The sequence below is a fragment of the Eleutherodactylus coqui genome, chromosome 10, assembly GCF_035609145.1.
Source record: "Eleutherodactylus coqui strain aEleCoq1 chromosome 10, aEleCoq1.hap1, whole genome shotgun sequence".
Classification (NCBI taxonomy): domain Eukaryota; kingdom Metazoa; phylum Chordata; class Amphibia; order Anura; family Eleutherodactylidae; genus Eleutherodactylus; species Eleutherodactylus coqui.
In genome coordinates this window covers 77,323,261-77,348,417 of record NC_089846.1, presented here as the reverse complement: position 1 = coordinate 77,348,417, position 25,157 = coordinate 77,323,261, and the positions used below count along the sequence as shown (strand labels likewise).

General features: G+C 46.2%; 1 protein-coding gene across 2 annotated transcripts in view; it reads right to left on the bottom strand.

Annotated features, from left to right (window-relative positions):
• LOC136580639 (mucin-3A-like) overlaps positions 1 to 25,157 on the bottom strand; it is a 55,980-nt gene that overhangs the window by 8,577 nt on the left and 22,246 nt on the right. The window contains exons 4-8 of one of the 2 annotated variants that reach the window (XM_066581362.1): positions 22,325 to 22,383; positions 20,130 to 20,284; positions 17,095 to 17,160; positions 4,445 to 4,598; positions 3,957 to 4,130 (exon numbers count right to left, since the gene is read on the bottom strand). In XM_066581362.1, the coding sequence (XP_066437459.1) occupies positions 3,957 to 4,130; positions 4,445 to 4,598; positions 17,095 to 17,160; positions 20,130 to 20,284; positions 22,325 to 22,383 (608 nt within the window). Of the gene's footprint in view, positions 1 to 3,956; positions 4,131 to 4,444; positions 4,599 to 17,094; positions 17,161 to 20,129; positions 20,285 to 22,324; positions 22,384 to 25,157 lie in introns of those variants that run through there. The other variant, XM_066581363.1, reaches the window with a different exon arrangement.

The following is a 25,157-nucleotide window of genomic DNA, read 5'->3' as shown; positions in this document are numbered from 1 at the left end:
GGATTACCGCTGATCAAGCGCATGCAGAACCTGTAATTCCTCTCCGGTCACGCGTGACCGGCCTAATGTTAGTTCGCTACTTTATCATGTGACCGGGGACCGCTCAGCGAGGCCACCGGTCACTGCTCCAAGCACTCAGCAACCGTTGGTCGCTGGGAGCAAGGAGATTTAACATTTCCTGGGCTTCCCGGCTCCTGCGAATGTGTCCGGCATTTTGCCGGCGGGCGCAAGCGCAGCAGCCGGAAGGGTCCATGGAGGATAATCGCATCTGGATTCAAATGCGGAAGCCTCCGAGAAGATGTTTCATCTCCCCCCTCCGATCGCATCGGTGAGGGGAAATGAAACTGCCACTTTTTAAAGAACTTTTACGTGATCGCCATTATGCATTGGATAACGGCGATCACGTGACCAGTAACCGCATACCGCGGCTCCCCGTGACATCTCCAGGCTCTTGGCTACCTTTTGTAGCCAGCAGCAGGGAGATTTTATATTTCTTGGGCAATCTTTCACTTTTGCGCATGCGTCCGCCATCATGCTGACGGGCGCATGCGCCGAAGCTGGGGTAACATCCGCGGATCAACATCCCACCAGGGAACAAATCCGGGACCTTGGGTACGTAATTTCATCCCCCCTTACGGATACGATCCATAAGGGGAGATGAAACTTTAACTTTTTAAACTTTTTTTTACTTTTAACTTTTTTTTTTTTTTTTTACTTTTTAACTTTATATGATCACCGTTATCTGATGGATAACGGTGATCATATGACTGGAAACCGCATACAGCGGTCCCCAGTCATATCTCCCTGCACTCGGCTATCTGTGACAGCCGGGTGCAGGGAGATTTTGAATTTGCCGGGCTCGCCGGCTTCTGCGCATGCGCGCCGCATCGGCACATCGCAGAAGCCAGCGGGGGGTCCAGACACCGGCCGGAGGACATCGGCGGACCTGAGGTGAGTATTTTCACCTCCCCTCATGGATCCGATCCATGAGGGGAGGTGAAACTTTTCTTTTTTTACACTTTTTTTAAACTTTTTTGCGATCACCGCTATCCATTGGATAACGGCGATCGCGGTACCGGGGACCGCTCACCGCAGTCCCTGCTGACATCTCCTGCCTCCCGGCTACCTACAGGAGCCAGGAGATTTTAAGTCTCCCGCGCCGCCGGGCCTTCTGCGCATGCGGCTGACGTAATGCCGCCAGGCGCGCATGCGCAGAAGGACGGCTACGGCGCCCGGAGCATCGGGACAGCTGGGAGTCGTGCGACGGACATCGGTGAGTAATTTCAGCTGCTCCGATGGATCCGATCCATCAGAGCAGCTGAATCTTTAACTTTTATTGCACTTTTATTTACTTTTTTGCGATCGGCGCTATCCATTGCATAGCGCCGATCGCAATGCCGGGGGGGCTCCGAACAGCCCGGGATGACAGCTCCATGCTGTCAGCTACCTGCGGACACCAACAGCATGGAGCTGTCACGTCCACAGCCCGAGGGGCATTATTCTCTGCAGGAAGCATGTTTTTACGTCCTCAGAGAATAAGGCCCACTTCGGGAGGACGTAAAAACACTATGGGCTGGTCGTTAAGGGGTTAATGCATATGTTTATCCTTGTCTACAGTTCTACATATGTACGGTACGCTGTAAAATTCTCTTTTGTCTATTATTGTGAAAATTTCAATAGAAATTGATTTTAAAAAAATAAATAAATAAAATGAATTTCAAAAAACATGGCAAATTTTTTTTTTTCCTAGTCCCCCTAAAAATTTTTTTATAAAAATTATACATTATATGTACCCAAAAATAATGCCATTAAAAAATACAAACAAGCCCTCATACGGCCATGTAGACAAAAAAATTTAAAAATTATGGCTTTGGGAATTCGACGATGAAAAAAACTGAAAAATGAGTTGGTCATTACGGCACAAACTAAGGGGTTCAGAGAGCTGTGAATAAACTAATTCCCCCAAAAGTCAATGAACTGAAGCAATGTTGTAAAGAACTGTGGGCCAAAATATCTCCAGAATGATGTAAGAAACAGAAAACCATTACTTCAACTTATTGCTGCTGCAGATGGCTCTGGAAGCTACTGATTCATAGGCTGTACTTAATTTTTCACACAGTACTTCTGCATTTTGGCCTAGTTTCTGTTCAACAAATAACAACACGGTGTAATTAGTCATGTATTGTTGCTCACTGTAGGTTGTATTTTCCTAATTTTAAAGGAGCAGTACTTACCTCTTCCCTGTCGCCACGATCGAGAGCTGCAGTCCCGCCGTGGTCCTGGCATTTGTTGTGACATGATGTCACCAGAAGTCAGGTGATTGCTGCAGACAATCAGTGGCTACAGCGTCACTGCTGGTTCCCCTGGCATCAGCGCTCATACACTGAGCACCGTGATGCCAGGAGTTTGGGAACTTCCTCTGATTGCTTGCAGAGGTCACTTGACTTCCAGTGACAAAAAAAGACAAAATAAGTGAGCACTTCCCAAAGAAATCCATAGGTGTACGTTAAACCATGGCTGCAATAGAAGCAGAAACCAAAAGGTGGCAACATCACTCAGAATACATTTACTATCAGAGGTATACATTCCTATAATAAATACTCTAACCACATTAAATAATGCAAGGTTCTTGGTATATAATTTCATCAAATTACATTGGCCCAACTACCAACGTCCATGTGACCAAGCTCTCAGATGGGTCCTAACCCTAATACCAGGTGGTTTAATCTTAACCTGGGTAAGATGGGTATATACCTCTAAGAATCAAAATATATACTGTAGTAGTGCAGTACACAGAAGGGCCTGTAGAGGGCCAGAGACAGGACTTCTGGTGCGAGGGTTAACCAAGGGGTGGAGCAGGAACGAGATAAAAAGCCAGTTCCTACCAAGAGAGGGGGAGAACCAGCGCAGCAGAGTGAGGTGCTGCAGGCTGGTGGCCTGGAAAGGCAAGAGGTTGACAGGGTGACGCCCCTAACCTCAACATCCAGGTGGGGTGTGTATATATGGACTTTATGTTGTATGGAAGTACGTTATCTGGACTCTGTTATGTTGTTGGTGCCGTGAATAAAGACTGGCATGAGCCACGGTTAAAGAAATTTCCATGTCTCCAGAGAGTGTTCTACACGGCTGGTGCCCATTCCGGTCTAGAAGTCAGCGATCCTGCAGGCAAGAGTACCCCCCTTGCCACAATACCAAGAACCTTGCATTATTTAATGTGGTTAGAGTATTTATAATAGGTATGTATATTTCTGATAGTAAATGTATTTTGAGTGCTGTTGCCGCTTTTTGATTTCTGCTTCCATTTACTTCCGGTGGCATCATCTGTCACAACAAATGCTAGGACCACAGGGGTGCTGCAGCGCTGGATCGTGGCGACAGGGAATAGGTAACTACAGCTCCTCTTCTTATTTTAGCACAGGGGGCACTAATGGGGCCATGTTGTCCAGCAACTGGACAGCCCCTTTAAAAGCTTACAAGGATGCTTTCCATTATGTCCTCATAGAATGTAAAGAGGGTGTACTTAGTTTTCTCCTGACTGTACACTGCCCCTTCTTGTGGAGAAGTAATGTGGATGAACTTCATTCTAATTTATTGACTGTAGTAACTGACAATATTGCAGGATGGTGGCTGCCAGTTCCATGTATACACACTAGGTGCACCAGCCATGCAATGAAACCAGTAGTTTGCAGTTTGTATCCTTGAAGCTATGGGTTTGAAGAAGACCAGATAAACATCTGCTTACATTCCACTCTGTTTTGAGTTTCCTACAATTAGTGGACCCAACACTCCAAAGATAATGTTAAAATCATGGGTTTAAACACCAACCACAGCTGAAGGCCTCGAGATCCAACCTTGAAGATCGGGTTTCGAAATTCAAGGTTTATAGAGAAAGACATAAGAATCCACTAAGTTAGAAAGTTTAAAACATCCTCAGGAAACTCATAAATAAGACCCACCTTGAAGTTATCTCTGCCTTCCCACATCTACGGAAGGAGAATATCAACAAGATGATTACAAGGATGAGGAGAAGCAGTGCTAGGAGTGCGGAGAACCCTCCAATGATTCCAGGTCTACTGATCTCAGTCTGACAGTAGTTTCCAAAATACCAGAAATGTTCTGTATCGGGACACCTGTGAAGAGAGGAGACGGTGACAACGGCAGCAGGATATATGGTGGCTGATGCGGTCGTGATATTTCAAGGTTGTTGAATTGGGAAGGCTTAGCTCTCTCGCAAAATTACTATAAATGGCCAAACCCCTTCAAGTTCAAGACAAAGCAGCCTGATGGTGTTTTTTCCCCTTTTGGCTTGACTCCTAGGCTGCTTCTCTATGCTTACAATGGTGGGTCATTCATAGTTGCAGACATCACTGTTTTTTTCCTCCATCATTAATCCCACACCCTAGGCTCCGTTATAACATGACACATGTGTGATATATAAACTTACAGACACTCAGGCCCTGTTTTCAATAGTTTGCAGTCCCCATAGTGACAGTTCATTTCTCCTGGCCATCCCGGTGTACAGGCAGACATACAACTTAATCTTGATTCCGTAAAGCTGGGGAAGTAGAATTCCGAAAACCCATCAGCTTGGCAGATTTCTGAAATGAAATAAAAGTAAAAGAATGTAGCATCAAATATAAAAACTGGGTCTGTCTCACAGAAAGGCCTTCCTAAAGAACATATGCACATAAGAATGACATCATATGCCCCAGCCCATGTAGTGGCCGCAACCTTTCGTGTGGAATGATACAGCTATGTAGATTTTGTAATTGGTTCAGTCACCTTCTAACTACATTACATTATTTATCCTGTACTGATCCGGAGTTAAATCCTGTATTATACTCCAGAGCTGCACTCACTATTCTGCTGGAGGAGTCACTGTGTACATACATACATTACTTATCCTGCACTGATCCTGAGTTACATCCTGTATTATACCGCAGAGCTGCACTCACTATTCTGCTCGTGGAGTCACTGTGTACATACATTACTTATCCTGTACTGATCCGGAGTTACATCCTGTATTATACACCAGAGCTGCACTCACTCTTTTGCTGCTGGAGTCACTGTGTACATACGTTACTTATCCTGTACTGATCCTGAGTTACATCCTGTATTATACTCCAGAGCTGCAGTCACTATTCTGCTGGTGGAGTCACTGTGTACATACATTATTTATCCTGTACTGATCCTGAGTTACACCCTGTATTATACTCCAGAGCTGCACTCACTATTCTGCTGGTGGAGTCACTGTGTACATACATTATTTATCCTGTACTGATCCTGAGTTACACCCTGTATTATACTCCAGAGCTGCACTCACTATTCTGCTGGTGGAGTCACTGTGTACATAGATTACTTATTCTGTACTGATCCTGAGTTACATCCTGTATTATACTCCAGAGCTGCATTCACTATTCTGCTTGTGGAATCACTGTGTACATACATTACTTATCCCGTACTGATCCTGAGTTACATCATGTATTATACTCAAGAACTGCCGTCACTATTCTGCTGGTGGAGTCACTATGTACATACATTACTTATCCTGTACTGACCCTGAGTTACATCATGTATTATACTCCAGAGCTGGGTTCAGAAACACTCTTTTCTCCTTAGGGAGAGCAACTATATACTATAAATAAGTGAGGAGACTCAAATGGCCACGCACGCTCCTCTGGGTAATATGCAAATAAGGGAGATGGAATAAATCCTCCACAGTGCCACCTACTAAAAGGCAGCATTCCTTCGAGTCAAAGTGGGACTTTTTATACAAGTCTTGCTACAATGACTGGGAATCAAAAGCAAAGCCAGACCCCATGTACATACAGCTGTTTCCGGGTTATTGCCCATCATCAGTGTACAGTAGGAGTCTGGCTTTTGCTAGTGAGAGGCCTGGGACAGGGGTCAGAAACACTCTTTTCTCCTTAGGGAGAGCAACTATAGACTATAAATAAGTGAGGAGACTCAAATGGCCACGCACGCTCCTCTGGGTAATATGCAAATAAGGGAGATGGAATAAATCCTCCACAGTGCCACCTACTAAAAGGCAGCATTCCTTCGAGTCAAAGTGGGACTTTTTATACAAGTCTTGCTACAATGACTGGGAATCAAAAGCAAAGCCAGACCCCATGTTCATACAGCTGTTTCCGGGTTATTGCCCATCATCAGTGTACAGTAGGAGTCTGGCTTTTGCTAGTGAGAGGCCTGGGACAGGGGTCAGAAACACTCTTTTCTCCTTAGGGAGAGCAACTATATACTATAAATAAGTGAGGAGACTCAAATGGCCACGCACGCTCCTCTGGGTAATATGCAAATAAGGGAGATGGAATAAATCCTCCACAGTGCCACCTACTAAAAGGCAGCATTCCTTCGAGTCAAAGTGGGACTTTTTATACAAGTCTTGCTACAATGACTGGGAATCAAAAGCAAAGCCAGACCCCATGTACATACAGCTGTTTCCGGGTTATTGCCCATCATCAGTGTACAGTAGGAGTCTGGCTTTTGCTAGTGAGAGGCCTGGGACAGGGGTCAGAAACACTCTTTTCTCCTTAGGGAGAGCAACTATATACTATAAATAAGTGAGGAGACTCAAATGGCCACGCACGCTCCTCTGGGTAATATGCAAATAAGGGCGATGGAATAAATCCTCCACAGTGCCACCTACTAAAAGGCAGCATTCCTTCGAGTCAAAGTGGGACTTTTTATACAAGTCTTGCTACAATGACTGGGAATCAAAAGCAAAGCCAGACCCCATGTACATACAGCTGTTTCCGGGTTATTGCCCATCATCAGTGTACAGTAGGAGTCTGGCTTTTGCTAGTGAGAGGCCTGGGACAGGGGTCAGAAACACTCTTTTCTCCTTAGGGAGAGCAACTATATACTATAAATAAGTGAGGAGTCTCCTCACTTATTTATAGTATATAGTTGCTCTCCCTAAGGAGAAAAGAGTGTTTCTGACCCCTGTCCCAGGCCTCTCACTAGCAAAAGCCAGACTCCTACTGTACACTAATGATGGGCAATAACCCGGAAACAGCTGTATGTACATGGGGTCTGGCTTTGCTTTTGATTCCCAGTCATTGTAGCAAGACTTGTATAAAAAGTCCCACTTTGACTCGAAGGAATGCTGCCTTTTAGTAGGTGGCACTGTGGAGGATTTATTCCATCTCCCTTATTTGCATATTACCCAGAGGAGCGTGCGTGGCCATTTGAGTCTCCTCACTTATTTATAGTATATAGTTGCTCTCCCTAAGGAGAAAAGAGTGTTTCTGACCCCTGTCCCAGGCCTCTCACTAGCAAAAGCCAGACTCCTACTGTACACTGATGATGGGCAATAACCCGGAAACAGCTGTATGTACATGGGGTCTGGCTTTGCTTTTGATTCCCAGTCATTGTAGCAAGACTTGTATAAAAAGTCCCACTTTGACTCGAAGGAATGCTGCCTTTTAGTAGGTGGCACTGTGGAGGATTTATTCCATCTCCCTTATTTGCATATTACCGAGAGGAGCGTGCGTGGCCATTTGAGTCTCCTCACTTATTTATAGTATATAGTTGCTCTCCCTAAGGAGAAAAGAGTGTTTCTGACCCCTGTCCCAGGCCTCTCACTAGCAAAAGCCAGACTCCTACTGTACACTGATGATGGGCAATAACCCGGAAACAGCTGTATGTACATGGGGTCTGGCTTTTCTTTTGATTCCCAGTCATTGTAGCAAGACTTGTATAAAAAGTCCCACTTTGACTCGAAGGAATGCTGCCTTTTAGTAGGTGGCACTGTGGAGGATTTATTCCATCTCCCTTATTAACTCCAGAGCTGCACTCACTATTCTGCTGGTGGAGTCACTGTGCACATACATTACTTATCCTGTACTGATCCTGAGTTACAACCTGTAGATCTTTTCTTATTTACAAAAGTATAAAATCACAATAAAAACAAATATGTACAAAAAAAAATAAACAAAATAGTAAAAATGCAGAATATAAAGAATAGCTTCACTATTACAATACATGCATTACAGGAAAATAAACTAAATACTATTTACAATAAACAGAATCCACCCCATACTATACATACTGTATATATAAGTGTTAGTCCAACCACAGACCATATACACACACATTATGCAACCCCCCCCCCCTACAGCCAAAATAATAAACATAATATATACATAAAATAGTAACATAAATAAAACCCAAACCATAACTCTACCCAGATACATGCAACCACATAATCACTCCCACAAGTATGTTACACCCTTAGCGAATATTGCCCATCCGACCACATGCATTAATATTCACAATATATACAGTAAAGACACTATATACATATATAGCACTTTAACCTGCTAATAAAAAACACTAGTGACAAAAGTTTATTTTTTTCTTCTTTTTAAATATTAATACACAATAATACATGGAAAACAAGCCTAAAGTAAACGTGCCATCGGTCCACCGCCCAAACTAGATACAGACATACACAGAATTATCACGTTTTATACACACATAATTATATCCCTGCATGATAAACAAAAAATAAAACCAACCCTCTCATACACCAGGAACCCAAGTCCACTTTATAATCTAAAGAAACCACCCCACCTAAATATAGCCCCCCCTATACTGATTTACAATATATTCAATGCAAACAAAACATAATATAAACATTAACACCTCACCAAAACTAAGACAAGAAGACTTCTGCAGCCTCAAGGCCTGACCGAAGTTTGGTTTCCCGTGAGCCTTCTGAACCATACTTACCCTCAAAAAACAAATCAAATGCTAAGGTGAAAGGAATCAGCCTCCCATCAGGATATAGGAGCCTACTGAACTAAGACACCCTAAAAGAAAAGCCCCTTCAGAGAAGAACTGCCCTGGATGCACCCAGTCTTTCAAACTCCAACAAATGCATATTCACCAGGTCACCAAGAACGTGTTCCAAATGGCCACCTGACCACTATGCTAACCAAGAATAAAGTGAAGCAATCCCTGCCACCTAGGTCTCTGAAGACCATATAACACCACTTGGTGTAGGAGAGGTCAGCTAGGCACAGCCAAATGTTGGAAACACCTACCCTATTGTATACCTCTATGTCAAAAGGACAGTGTAGCAGGAAGTGGTCCGCGCTCTCCAGCATATTGCCACATACCTTTCATGGACAGTCCCTTTCCTTGGTGCTCCTACACTTCAGACTGTCCCTTACATATAGCTTACCATGGAAGCAGTCCCAAGCCAATTCCCCAGACTTTAAAGGGATTCTTACAGAATGTAAAAGAATCAGCCCTACTCTCAAATCCCATCTTGGGCAGCCCCTGAGAGCCAATTGTCCTTGGAAATGAATCGTTAAAAGCCTCCCGTCAAACAATTTCCTTGACAGCATCCTGACTTTCCACATACCCAGACCCCATTGGTGCATAACCTTTAGAACTGGTATAACATAAACCAGGAGATGTCCATGCACTGTGCGAAGTTTCTTCACTTGTCCCCCTGTCTCCTATTCCTGGAATTAAGGCTGAAACCATCCCTTACAGGATGATATCCACGGAGGAGCACTCTCTGTCTAGAGATTGGCAATACTGATCTATAAAGAGGTATCTACTAGGAATACCACTGGGTTGACCATACCCAACCCTCCTAGTCTCCTTGTACAGTAATGAACTTCCCTCTTGACTAGGTTCAACCTATTACCCCAGAACAGCTGGAAGAATAAGCTGTAGACTTGCATCCAAAGAGGTTCTGGTAAAATGCATACACTACCCAGATATATTAACCCCTTAACGACCAGCCCATAGTGTTTTTACGTCCCCCCGAAGTGGGCTTTATTCTCTGAGGCCGTAAAAACATGTGTCCTGCAGAGAATAAAGCCCCTCGGGCTCTGGACGTGACAGCTCCATGCTGTCGGTGCCCGCAGGTAGCCGACAGCATGAAGCTGTCATCCCGGGCTGCATGGACCCCCCCCCCCCCTCCCGGCAATGAGATCGGCGCTATCCAAACGATAGCGCCGATCGCATAAAAGTTTTTAAAAAGTTGAAAAAAAGTTAAAGATGCAGCTGCCCTGATGGATCGGATCCATCAGGGCAGCTGAAATTACTCACCCGGGTCCGCCGCACTGCTCCCCGCTCTCCTTGTCCTCCGGGCCCCGAAGCCGGTCTTCTGCGCATGTGCGCCAGGCGGCATTACGTCAGCCGCATGCGCAGAAGGCCCGGAGCCGCGGGAGATTTAAAATCTCCTGGCTCCTGTAGGTAGCTGGGAGGCAGGAGATGTCAGCGGGGACCGCGGTGAGCGGTCCCCGTTACCGCGATCGCCATTATCCAATGGATAATGGCGATCGCGGAAAAGTGAAAAAAAGTTTTAAAAAAAGCAAAGTTTCCCCTCCCCTCATGGATCGGATCCATGAGGGAAGGTGAAAATACTCACCTTGGTCCTCCCCGATGTCCCACTGTCCCGGGAGCCGAAGTCCCCTTCTGCGCATGCGCAGAGGGGCTCGAGCCCTGGGAAATTCAAAATCCCTCTGCTTCTGGCTGCCATGTGTAGCCAGGAGCAGAGGGATGTCACCCAGCATGTGATCACGGTTATCCAATGGATACCAGTGATCATTTCAAGTAAAAAAAAGTGTAAAAAGTAAAAAAAAAAAAAAAGTAAAAAAAGCTTACGTTTCATCTCCCCTCACGGATCATATCCGTGAGGGAGGATGAAAGTACGTACATAAGGCCCCGGATTAATCCGTGGAGCTTACCCCAGCTTCTGCGCACACGCCCGTTGCCAAAATGGCGGACTCATGCGCAAAAGCCGTGGATTGCCAGGATAATTTAAATTTTCCCTGCTCCTGGCTACAAAACATAGCCAAGAGCCTGGAGATTTCACGGAGAACCGCGGTGAGCGGTTCCTGGTCACGTGTTCGCTGTTATCCAATAATGGCGATCATGTAAAAGTAAAAAAAAAATTGAAGTTTCACCTCCCCTCACCGATGTGATCGGTGAGAGGAGATGAAACTTTTTACCGGAGGCCTCCGTATTTGAACCCCGATGCAATCCTCCTTCATGAACCTTCCGTAATTCTGCACATGCGATTGCCGGCAAAAAGCCGGACACATGCGCAGGAGTCAGGGGAGCCCAGGAAATTTAAAATTTCCTTGCTCTCAGCGACCAACGGTCGCCGAGAGCCTGGAGCAGTGACGGGTGGCCTCATTGAGCGGTCACCGGTCACGTAATAAAAAAGTAGCGCTCTAACATATGTCGGTCTCACATGACCGGATAGGAATTACAGATTCCGCATGCGTCTGATCCGCGGTAATACGCAGATCAATCGCATTGGATTACACAATTCTGCTCACATTAGCGGGTTGGAATTGTGTAATCCACTCGCAGAAAAGAGAACGCAGCAGGTTATATTTTACCGCGGATATCCGCAACATAGAGCCTATTGTGCTCCATGGTCGCGGATATACCCGCTGCCCATACGCAACTACGTTGTATACGGGCTGCGGGTACCCGCGTCATCATTAAGCGACGGTGCGGGAAATACAAACAAAAAAAAGGTGTACTGCGCATGACCGCCCGTATAAGTACGAAGTTATGCGCAGTACATTACGCGGCCGTACGCAGGGTCACAGCCGGGCTCACAGCTGGGATCCACTGCGGGCCTCCGCAAGCAGACTCCACCTATGGCTGCGTGAGCCCGGCGTTATTCAGACCGCTACCTGTGATACGTATTTTACAAGAAGCCCCGGGAACGCTTGCCTTCATGCAGTTCCAGGAGCAGCTTGTTGAGCGCCTTCTGTGTAAGACCGCATCAAGCTTACGGAGATTCACGGAACGCCACTTTTTACACCCCATAACCGCCACTTAGGTCAAGAAATGACCCCCAAAAAGCATGAGAGGAGGGGGGATACACGGTTTTATTGCCCTATGGGCCCATTCCAACCAGCCTCTGTAATTACCCCTGTCTTCGGAAATACCACACAGTTCACATTATTACTTTTATCTAAGATTTGCGAACGCCGAAAAGGGCGCGGAGTGTGTGTGTGTGGGCGGGGGGGGGGAATTTTTAGGGAGTCAATTTTATTCCGTACAAATAAGCAATGGGGCCTGGAATTTATTCAGTTGTGCCCTGAAATCCAACGGGTGTTCCCTCCTTTATAGGCCTTGCCATGGGTCCTGTAAGATTAGGGTCACAATGGGTATGTTTCTGAATATGGGAAAAACAGGGGTATCCATTTGGGGGTGAATATCTTCATTTCTATGTACCCTGTACAAAAAAAACTGTTTTTAAATTTAAAAAATTGCCCCAAAAATTGAAAATCGTAACTTTTTTCTTCTGCTTTGCTTAGATTCATTCAAATATTGTGGGGTCAAAATGCACAGTACACACCTAGATGAATTTGTTAAAGGATCTAGTTTTCAAAATGGGGTCATTTGAGGGGGTTCTTTATAGTTTTGGCCGCTCAATGGCTTTATAAGTGGGCAATGGGGCCTGGAATTTATTCAGTTGTACCCTGAAATCCAACGGGTATTCCTTTCATTGTAGGCCTAGCCATGTGTCCTGTAAGTCTATTAGGGCCACAATGGGTATGTTTCTGAACATGGGACAAACAGGGGTATCCATTTTGGGGTGAAAGTCTTTATTTATACATGTGCTGTACAAAAAAAACTGTTTTTAAATTACGCAATAGCCCAAAAAATGAAAATCGTAATTTTTTCTTACTGCTTTGCTTAGATTTATTCAAAAATTGTAGGGTTAAAATACACAGTACACCCCTAGATAAATTCTTTAAGGGGTCTAGTTTTCAAAATCGGGTCATTTGTGGGGGTTCTCTATGGTTTTGGGCGCTCAAGAACTCTACAAGTGGGCAATGGGGCCTAAAAGGACTTCAAGCAAAATCTATGTTCTGAAAGCCACCGATTACTCCTTTCATTTTGGGCCCCGTTGTGCATGCGGACATAAGATTAGGGCCACAATGGGTATATTTCTGAAAACAGCACAAACAGGGGTATCCACTTTGGGGTGCAAGTCTTCCTTCATATGTGTGCTGTACAAAAAAAGCTGTTTTTAAAATGACAGAATTGCCAAAAAACGAAAATCCTAATTTTTTCCTTTTGCTTTGCTTGAATTTATTCAAAAACTGTGGTGTCAAAATACACAGTACACCCCTAGATAAATTCGTTAGGGAGTCTAGTTTTCAAAATGGGGTCATTTGTGGGGGTTCTATATGGTTTGGGGCGCTCAAGAACTCTACAAGTGGGCAATGGGGCCTAAAAGGACTTCAAGCAAAATCTATGTTCTGAAAGCCACTGACTACTCCTTTCATTTTGGGCCCTGTTGTGCATCCAGACATAAGATTAGGGCCACAAAGGGTATGTCTCTGAACACGGGACAAACAGGGGTATCCATTTTTGGGTGCAAGTCTTCATTCATATGTGTGCTGTACAAAAAAAGCTGTTTTTAAAATGACAGAATTGCCCAAAAAAATGAAAATCACAATTTTTTCCTTTTGCTTGGCTTGAATTCATTCAAAAACTGTGGGGTCCAAATATGCAGTACACCCCTAGATAAATTCCTTAAGGGGTCTAGTTTTCAAAATGGTGTCATTTGTGGGGGCTTTCTATGGTTTTGGGCGCTCAAGAACTCTACATGTGTGCTATGGGGTCTAAAAGGACTTCAAGCAAAATTTCTGTTTTGAAAGACACTGACTACTCCTTTCATTTTGGGCCCCGTTGTGGACTCAGATATAACATTAGGGCCACAATAAGTATATTTCTGAACACGGAAGAAACAGGGGTATCCATTTTGGGATGTAAATCCTCATTTTCATGTAAACTATAGGGAAAAAAATATGTCTTCAAAATGACAGATTTGCAAAAATATGAAAATTTACTTTTTCCCCTCTAAATTGAATTAATTCCTGAAAAAAAACTGTGGGGTCAAAATACTCATGACACCCCTCAGTGAATACACTAAGGGGTGTAGTTTTTAAAATGGGGTCATTTGTGGGGGTATCTATTATTCTGACACTCATGAGCCTTTCCAATCTTGGCTTGGTGTAGGAAAACAAAGTGTTCCTCAAAATGCTAAAAAGTAATGTTAAATTTGTACGTCTCCTAAATGGTTAAAAAAAAACGAAAGTTTTTCCAATGTGCGCCCAAAATAAAGTAAACGGGTGGAAATATAAATCTTAGCAAACATTTTTATATTATGTTTGCACATATTTAAGATATTGCAGTTGGAAATGTGAAAAAATGACGATGTTTTCAAAATTTTCCCAATTTTGGTGCTTTTAATAAATAAACATAAATTCTATTGGTCTATTTTTTCCGCCTAAATGAAGTACAACATGTGGTGAAAAAACAATGTCAGAATCGCTTGGATATGCAAAACCTTTCTGGTGTTCTTCCATGTTAAAGTGACACATGTCAGATTTGCAAAATTTGGCCTGGTCATTAAGGCGCAAACAGGCTTGGTCACTAAGGGGTTAAGAGAGGGAGCAGGTAAGTTTTGATCAAATAAATTCTTTCCCTCAGGGCCTTCTCAAGGGGACAGCAGCAGGGTCAATACAGGATGAATGCAAAAATCCACATTAATGACATTTTCAGACACTGGACGCTGCTTATCTTCAATTTTTTACAACAACAGTTGTTTTAGACTCTGCACTCCCAGCAACTGGGGGAGCCTTTTCAATGCACAAATTTGCTGCTGATCCTTGTGCAGCATCCCATAGGGAGACCCCAACACCTGACATAAGTGGGTAGCTAGGAGGGTAGAGTGCTGACTTGCCATGGTGGCACTTACCAGGCTCCTTCCTGGAGGGACACACACAGCCAAGGCCAGAGTAGCACTGCAGTCCACTACGGACACCCCTAGGTTAGGGATTGCCAACCAACTGGATACCAGGGGTTGTAGTTATCACGGGTGACACCATCGTTCCTTCACACACTGGTATGACCCTCAGTGGATAATAGATTCAGTCACAGAGACTTCTGAGTACTACGGGTGTCTAGGAATGGTTAGGGCTCGGCATAAACTTTACTTGAAACTTGGAAAACAGATAATACAAAGCAGTTCAGTTGTAGACTTTACAGTGCAGGCAAATGACTTCAGCATGTAGTACCTCCACACGGCTCTCATAAGCTCGAAGACGCACATATGGGAACAGTCATTATAATCTTGCAGTACCTCCACCCCGACTTGGAGACGCGTGGGTGTGACAATTAAAGGGTGTACCTCTACGCAGTGATCCAGACCTCAGACGGCTGCGTAGGAAAATTAGAGAATTAATTAGTATATCTGCACTGGCCTTGGAAGACAGTCGTTACTTACAAATGCTCTCACTCTCACTCTTTGGGGCTCACTCCGCTTACATGCGGCACTGGAAATCTCCTCTTCACCACAAGAAGGCTGAAGGTGCCTCCATGTGGCTCTGTATTAGGTGGAACTCAGGTGGCAGACAAGATGGAAGACCATGAACCCCTTCCCTCTCTCATACCACATGACATGACAGACTTGATACATTTGCATGCAGGCTTTGGATTTTTTTAAGTTAACCTTTCAAGCGCTGCAGCTGTGCAACACACACACTGGATATGACAGGACAGCTTTGCACAGTGCATCTACATGGAAGGCCTTTTACCTGATTGTGGCCCAACGCTGTCCATGCTACCTTTACTTACAGGGACTGTGTTCTCACACTCAGCCTGTACCTCCATATTCTGAGAAGGGAACATAGACAAGTCTCACCTCCTCGGCAGACTTCTTCTTCCGTCTCTTGAAGTCTTTGTATCGTCACCTAGTTTGCCTCCAAAGGAGAACTGATGGTTCTCTCTTGGGTGATTCCATTGACTCCTCCATCAGTCTCCCTCCCGGGCTGAAATCACTTTCTTCACCAGCTGAGCCGGACCTGATTCTGTAGTAGAAGGTAAAGCTACCTGTCCAGATGGAAGATGCTCCACCTTATGACAGCCCTCAGGTGCGTCCTTAATCATTGCATTTGGGGTCTCAGGTACGCTCTGGGTTAACCCCTTCTCTGCCACACTGTGGGTTAACTCCTTCCTCTCAGTCATAGCAATACAACGGTTCTGATTATTTAGCTTTTCAAAGAAGGAACCGCTGTTATTAAGAATCAAGTATCTTCTTTCCTCTGGTGTCTCAATTTCTTCATCCTCTTACATAAATCTACACTCTGGGTTTTGGGGGACATATCAGCTTTTGCTCGAGCACATCGCAATAGCGTCCTGAGATTTTTTAGGATTTTTCCCGAAACCTCATACTTCTGGAAATTCACCACAATCTAATATGTGTACTTTTTTTGCGACTCACCAGCATTCTTTGTCTCCCAGTCTCCTCCAGACTGCTTCAGATCTTCATGAACCCTTTGGGTTTCTGAGGAGTCTCTTACTTCCACATCTGGTTCAGAATCTGGGGGCCTTTCAGTGTCCACTGGTTTCCAAAGGAAGGGGAGCAGGAGACGCATCGCTGCGCCTCTGGCTTGATCTCCTGAGTTCTCTCCTTGCGTCCGGTAGCTGTTCTAAATGGCTCCCAGCCAGCCTGGCCGGGAGAAATCGAAATATGGTATCCAGCTGCAGTGCCCATGCCCAAGAACCCTCTATCTCCCTGGGCAGGAGAGAACAGGCCTCAGGTGCAGAGATCTTCTTTCCCTGGAGCACACAGCAGAGAAAGGTACGACCATAGCCAAGCCTGATTACAGACTGACTGCCAGAGCTGCACTCACTATTCTGCTGGTTGCTATTGAAAAAAATGTGGCCAGAGTTTGAGTTCTACTTAGTTTCACTTACCATATCACTATTGCTCTAGATATGTTGTGCTCTTCCTCACTAGGTCGCTCTTGACGTTCGTGACGGCTATGACAACATAACAAAGTAATAATGTTGTCATGGACCGCCTGAAGTTTTTATTGGAATTACCACAACTGTCGCCATCAGTGATCGTAGATATTTAGTTATTTATTCCCTGTATAGACAGAGTAACTGGTGGATAAGGAGGTCATCTGATATGTACGAGGGCTATATGCATGACAGCAGTGGTTGAGTCCGTGGAGTTACAATAGGCTTGTAATGCACATGGACAGCCTAAAAGACTCTGGCTCTTACCTTCATAGTTGATGTAAAGTGGATCTGCACGAGTGGAGGTATTACGGAAGCAAAAAATATCTGGACCTGATGGAGACACAGAGAAATTATTGTTGGGCAATTTTTGTATGTATCAAAAGATGTATGAGAAAGTACAAGTACATCCCTTGAACTGAAGCTGTAGAGTCTGCTATGGATCCCCGTCAAAATCCTCACAAACAGAGCAGATTTTGCTGGGATTTTGGTTCTATTTACTCTCCTGCCCAATACCTACACCAAATCTGCCACGTGTGAACACACCATAAGGGCTCATTCACACAAGCGTGAAATTCCCGTCAAACATACCGGCGCAAAAAAAAAATCGCAGCTAACTGCGTGGAAAATAGCACGAATGGATGATTTCCGTAATCAAGCCACGAGCTTAATTAGCGGTGAAATTGCCCATTCACACGAACGAGAGCTGTGTGTCACGGCAAATGAGCGCTGCAGCTCCGAGAGGGGAGAGAGATAGAGATGATGGAAAGCCCCAGGGCAATCCCCTTCTCTGGAGGAATGCGATGTTGGGGTTCGCCTGCAGGGGAGAATAAGGAAATCCCCAGCAGTGCAGGATTTCCTTATTCTCCCCTGCAGACGAACCCCAACATCGTGCTGCTGGAGATTTCCTTATTTTCCCCTTCAGACGAACCCTGGCTCTTCAGGATTCCCCCATAGCAAGGAGAGAGCAGGGTGGGGCTAGAGAGAGAGCAGGGCTATATGGGGTTATCCCAGGGATTCCCCCATAGCAAGGAGACAGCCCAGGGCTAGAGGGTGGTTGCCCCTAGACCCACACCCCCCTCTGTCCCCACACTGGGGAAGCCCTTTAGCCCCGCACCCCCTTTCTCTCCCTGCTATAGGGATTTCCTTATTCTTCCCTGCAGGCGAAGTGAAGCCCTGCATAGAAAGGAGTTCCCTGGAGGCTTTCCTTCACCTCTGTCTCTCCTCGCTGCAGTGAGAGAGAGGTTCGCCTGCAGAGGAATTCCTTCTTTCCTCCCTACGGGGAATTCCTCATTCGGGGAGTTCTGAACAGCACATTTTAAACGTCTCACTCTAAACTCCTGTTAAGGCCCATTTACACTGAAAGATGATCGCTCAAAAATCACTCAAACGACAGTTTAAGTAACAGTTTTGAGCGATCATCTTTGCATAAATTCTTAAGTAGCTAATTAGCTATTTAAAAGGTCAATGCAGGCGGAGCGAAACACGGCTGATAACTCAAAGAACAGCAGCTGCTTTGTATATGCAGACAGCTGCTTTGTTCTCAGAGCTGTCAGCTGGTATCCCGCGGTGCTGACAAGGCAATCGCTGATTTCTAGCTTGCTTATAGTCAATGATAAACCAATAGTGCACAAACAGTGCATGATGGTCGTGCGTTTAGACACAACGATTATTGCTCAAAAGATGGCTTTTGAGCGAATTTTGAGTGATAATCGTTGTGTCTAAATGGGCCTTTAGTCCCCTCATCCTTGGGACTAACAAGAGCTTACAGCGGGACATTTAATATGTGCTTGTGTGTTTAGCTGTGCAGCAGCCCTCCCCCCCTCTCATCTCCAATTTCGATTGTTCAGAAGTTTACACTAAATAATTGGAATGATTACCTCATTAACCTTCCCCTTGTTATGCACCTCTCATAGGAGTCTATGGAAACTCCTGCACTTCGCGCACCAAAGATGGGTCAGGTCCTATCTTTCCATGCAGCAGGGAATTTCAGTTGCAGGATTGCGCGCCTGGACTATTATTTTAGGTGCAATTTTTTTTTTTAACATGCTTAAAATTCTCCCGTCTGAACGTTTTCATAGGAATCCATTGGTTCTGTTAGCCATGATTTTTTTGCTCACATGAAAGAGCCCAAAGGGTAAGTTCACAGGCAGAATCCGATACGTTATTTTGCACATGGATTGCACCTCTAAAAACAATGGCAGAAATCCATAGCAGAGATGCGTAGTTTTACTGTGGGTATGCCCCTGTATGACTGCAGATCTGCACACAGACGTATCTGTCTTCTCATTCACATGTAGCCGAATTAGGCCTAGTGCCCACGGCCGTGACGGGCTCCGCAAGCGGAATTCCGCAGTGGAGTCCATCACGGCGCCCCCCCCAAAGACTCCATACTCACCTCCGGATCCGCTGCCCGACGTCCCGCATCCCCTGCCGGTGCGCATGCGCGATACAGCGCATAACGCGCTGGCACTGTCATGTGACACGCCGGCAGCATCATATGACACGCCCGTGGTAATTAGGCCTTAGTGCAGATTCTTTATTTCCCCTTCTGTGATGTAGTGCCGATTTACTGCAGCCGAAAATCCCCACCAAAATCTGTCAACTTCTGCCCCCAAAATAGTTTCAAAATCCGCACATTGGTGCATGTTTTAGTGCGGAGTCACAGCACAATTCACCCCTCCAATTAAAAGGATGAAATCTGCAACAGATTGACATCAAAAGATGTGTCAAAATATGGAAAGCATCAAAATCCTGACCAAATGGTGCAGATCCATACCAAAATCCACAGCACAAAATACATTGCAGATTTTGGTGCGGTTCTGCACTAAAATCTGCAACATGTGAATGTACCTTTTAGCAGGCAAATCCAGATGCAGATTTTTCAGATTCTGCTTAGAATCAGCATGAAATCTGCGTCAAAAAGTGACATGTAACTCTTTATGGACTGGATTTGCTGCAGATTCCATGTTACAGCCACGTCCAATTTTGAGCTATGTGAACGGGGATCTATGGTCTATAAGTGGCGCCATCCTTAGAATTCTGGAGGACAAGGTCAGCAGAGTTTAGAAGCATGCACACAAAAATACAGAGAATATAAAAGTACACATCAGAAAATACAATAGCATGATAAACATAACACTTGTTTCTAGCACTTTTAGAAGAAATCTGCTTGGCTTTACAGCTGCTGACTGGCACTGTAGTGGAACCAAGTACAGAACCAACTCCACTCAAAACCTTCCACTAGCTTAATATATGTCAACCTCAAATGATATATCGCACTTTGAATGTGCCAGTTGTACCTTGGGTTTGATCACAATGCGGTGCGGACTGATTTGCGGCAAGTATGTTTTGCAACATAGTGTCCACCGTTGTATTGAAGTTGCTGTTCATCGCCTGCTTGGTTCCAACGGGGAGGGTGATATTCACCACATAAGCCACATCAATACTTCCATTCCTGGTACAAAGAAAAGAAATTGATGATGTTCTACTAGAAGCAAAAATATCCCTTATATAAAGCCACTAGTCAACAAAGACAGACTTTCAAGTGAGACAAATGAAGTAAGCCCCCCATATATAGGTTAGAGCTGGTGGACTCCATTGTTTTTCATGTGGTATCTTGAGGACCTCATGTTTACAAGTCAAAATGAACATACCAAATGTCTAGACCTATTTTGAAGGCCAATATCCACTGGAAACCACTGGTGCAACTTTTAAAGGCAAGGCCGTACTGTCCCGGAACCATGGCAGTCGAAACCACAATGACTGGGATAGGCGGCGAGGGTACATGGGCACAACAGCCAATAGAAGTAGCAGAGGGGTGGCCGAGGTCAAAGGTGGGGCTGGATATTTTTTACGCTTATCTCTGGAAGGCCGAGTTTCTCTTTCCCATTGGGCAGCTTGGAAGGCACATCCCCGCCACCCTTATTTTGGTCTACCCTGTCTTTGTTCTTTCAGTCCTTCAGGCTTGGCTGATATTAACAGAGAATGCATTGGGGTCTCTATACTCTGCTAGGGTGGGTGCTTGTGTGTAGGGTATCAGGGTGTAGGTGTTTTTGTCATAGCAGCTACGGGAAGAGTTGGTGGAAGGCTTGTTTGTGATTGGGGATTATAAAGTATGCACTCCCTGAAATGAACCTAATATGTATTACGTATGCCGTGGCTGGATGTGGGGTCTCCGTTGGGGTGTCATTCCTCTGCCGATGGTTAAAGCGGTAATCTATGTCATCTGCAGGTGGCTTTTAGCTGTGCCTTCGAGCCAGATTTCCTGCTAGGGGTAAGTTGGTTGGGCAGCATACCACCAGAATTGTGTAGCTCCAAAGACTTTCCCTGTTGTCAAGCATTTCTGTTGTACGTTATGTGCGTCGGGGAGGGTCAGTCATTGACAATTATATTAGGATTTGTTGGTATTGATGCTTTAAGATTGTTTCCATTTTTTTTCTGTTAATAAAATGGCTGCTGTGGCAATTTATGTCCATTCCCATCTCTCTGTGTTTTCTCTATGCTGTTAAGCCTGCGGGGAGGCGGAAATGTTTGTTGGGCAACTGTGGCTCGACTTACCCATGTTAACTAGGCTTGACCAACCTATTAATAGTCAACTCTACAATGTGGGCAAATCCTTTTCTTCTGTAAAATAGGCATTACAATGAATCTGTTTTTAAATGCTTGGCTGTTTACAATGTTCACTTCTAATTATGTTCCTTTAATCACAAAAACTGCAGCATTTTCAAAAATGTTAACCACCACAATACAAGAACTGTAAGAGGGGATGAAACTCAGCTGTGAAAGGTCCACAGACTTTTTCAAAGATGCATGAAGGATGTAGTATTCTTGGGATACAGCAGAATAAGACATCACTCAGACGGGTGTATTTTGTGCCTATTTAAAGAGATGTCCAGTTGTAAACTATTGATGGACTAGCCTCAGGAAAAGGTCATCAATACTAGATTGGCTGGGGTCTGTCGCCTAGGCCCCCACTAATCAGCTGTCCTCTGGGCCAATGCACTTGCACACTGAGCTGATTGTTGCTCTGTTCTTACTGCAGTGGCCGAGCACCCAAGTTGCCTTTCGTTTCAATAGCATTGATGACCTAGTACTAAGGATCTTTCCGGAGGAAAGCCCATCAATAGATTACAACTGGACAGCCCTTTTAACTCCGGATGTAATGTTCGGCCCCGCTACAGCCATGCTGAACTGAATTTGCAGCATCATAAAATGACAAAGTTGTGGTAAATCCAATCCATGGAGATATCCGACTGCTACATCCAGAATGCATGGGTATAACATGTTTGTCTAAATTATATATGTAAAGAAAAAATGAACTCTAGGTCCCCTGGTCAACAAGGCCACTATGTACTGAGAAAGTTGGGATTCTTGAGGCCCATTGTTGCCCAAAGGGACCCCTCTGATCACTTATTGGTGGCTTTGAGAAGCTTCTCCATTTTTTGTGTGGCCTAATTTCTGTACACCGGACTGCAGTGTTTATATCAAGACTTACGTGAAAACAATATCTGAAATTCCGCTGAAGCGGGAAACATTTTGGAAAATAAACTTCATCTAAAAATATAAAGAGATATTTAGTCAATAATTAGATTTTTTCTATAATCTTAGTTTGGTTTTCAGGTGAATAAATATTGCAGTTGAGATTAAAACCAGAACAAAAACAACCTATAAAAATATCCTGATCACATGCTGAAGTTAACCTCTTAGTAAGCAGCCACATGAGTTTTTACAGCAGTCACTAAAGGGTGTGAAAACACAGCGACCTAGTGTGAGACTGACATGGGTGGTGGGAACAGCCAGGCTCCCCGCATTATGGCTACCGGGCTCCCCGCATTATGGCTACCGGGCTCCCCACATTATGGCTAACGGGCTCCCCACATTATGGCTACCGGGCTCCCCACATTATGGCTACCGGGCTCCCCGCATTATGGCTACCGGGCTCCCCGCATTATGGCTACCGGGCTCCCTGCATTATGGCTACCGCGCTCCCTGCATTATGGCTACCTGGCTCCCCACATTATGGCTACTGGGCTCCCCGCATTATGGCTACCGGGCTCCCCGCATTATGGCTACCACGCTCCCTGCATTATGGCTACCGGGCTCCCCGCATTATGGCTACCGGGCTCCCCGCATTATGGCTACCACGCTCCCCGCATTATGGCTACCGGGCTCCCCGCATTATGGCTACCGGGCTCCCCACATTATGGCTACCGCGCTCCCTGCATTATGGCTACCTGGCTCCCCACATTATGGCTACTGGGCTCCCCGCATTATGGCTACCGGGCTCCCCGCATTATGGCTACCACGCTCCCTGCATTATGGCTACCGGGCTCCCCGCATTATGGCTACCGGGCTCCCCGCATTATGGCTACCACGCTCCCCGCATTATGGCTACCGGGCTCCGCGCATTATGGCTACCACGCTCCCTGCATTATGGCTACCGGGCTCCCCACATTATGGCTACCGGGCTCCCCGCATTATGGCTGTCGGGCTCCCCGCATTACGGCTACCTGACTCCCCGCATTACGGCTACCGCAACCCCTGCATTATGGCTACCTGGCTCCCCACATTATGGCTACTGGGCTCCCCGCATTATGGCTACCGGGCTCCCCGCGTTATGGCTACCGGGCTCCGTGTATTATGGCTATCTGGCTCCCCGCATTATGCCTACTGGGTTTCCCTTATTATGGCTACCTGGCTTCCCGCATTATGGCTACCAGGCTCCCCGCTTTATGGCTACTGGGCTCCCCGTATTATGGCTACCGCAACCCCTGCATTATGGCTACCTGGCTCCCCACATTATGGCTACTGGGCTCCCCGCATTATGGCTAACGGGCTCCGTGCATTATGGCTACCTGGCTCCCCGCATTATACCTACTGGGTTTCCCGCATTATGGCTACCTGGCTTCCCGCATTATGGCTACCAGGCTCCCCGCTTTATGGCTACTGGGCTCCCCGCATTATGGCTACCGCAACCCCTGCATTATGGCTACCGGGCTCCCCACATTATGGCTACCGGGCTCCCCGCATTATGGCTACCGGGCTCCCCGCATTATGGCTACCGGGCTCCCCGCATTATGGCTACCGCGCTCCCTGCATTATGGCTACCTGGCTCCCCACATTATGGCTACTGGGCTCCCCGCATTATGGCTACCGGGCTCCCCGCATTATGGCTACCACGCTCCCTGCATTATGGCTACCGGGCTCCCCACATTATGGCTACCGGGCTCCCCGCATTATGGCTGTCGGGCTCCCCGCATTACGGCTACCTGACTCCCCGCATTACGGCTACCGCAACCCCTGCATTATGGCTACCTGGCTCCCCACATTATGGCTACTGGGCTCCCCGCATTATGGCTACCGGGCTCCCCGCATTATGGCTACCTGGCTCCCCACATTATGGCTACTGGGCTCCCCGCATTATGGCTACCGGGCTCCCCGCATTATGGCTACCGGGCTCCCCGCATTATGGCTACCGGGCTCCCCGCGTTATGGCTACCGGGCTCCGTGTATTATGGCTATCTGGCTCCCCGCATTATGCCTACTGGGTTTCCCTTATTATGGCTACCTGGCTTCCCGCATTATGGCTACCAGGCTCCCCGCTTTATGGCTACTGGGCTCCCCGTATTATGGCTACCTGGCTCCCCACATTATGGCTACTGGGCTCCCCGCGTTATGGCTACCAGGCTCCGTGCATTATGGCTACCTGGCTCCCCGCATTATACCTACTGGGTTTCCCGCATTATGGCTACCTGGCTTCCCGCATTATGGCTACCAGGCTCCCCTCTTTATGGCTACTGGGCTCCCCGCATTATGGCTACCGCAACCCCTGCATTATGGCTACCTGGCTCCCCGCATTATGGCTACTGGGCTTCCCGCATTATGGCTACCGGGCTCCCCGCGTTATGGCTACCAGGCTCCGTGCATTATGGCTACCTGGCTCCCCGCATTAGGCCTACTGGGCTTCCTGCATTATGGCTACCTGGCTTCCCACATTATGGCTACCAGGCTCCCCGCTTTATGGCTACTGGGCTCCCCACATTATGGCTACCGCGCTCCCTGCATTATGGCTACCTGGCTGCCAGCATTATGGCTACAGGGCTCCCCGCATTATGGCTGCCTGGCTTCCCGCATTATGGATACCGGGGTCCCCGCATTACGGCTACCTGGCTCCCCATATTACGGCTACCAGGCTCCCTGCATTATGTCTATTGGGCTCCCCGCATTATGGCTCCCCGGCTCACCGCATTATGTCTTCTGGCACCCCACATTAGGTCTACCCGGCTCCCCGCATTATGTCTACCCGGCTCCCCACATTATGGCTACCG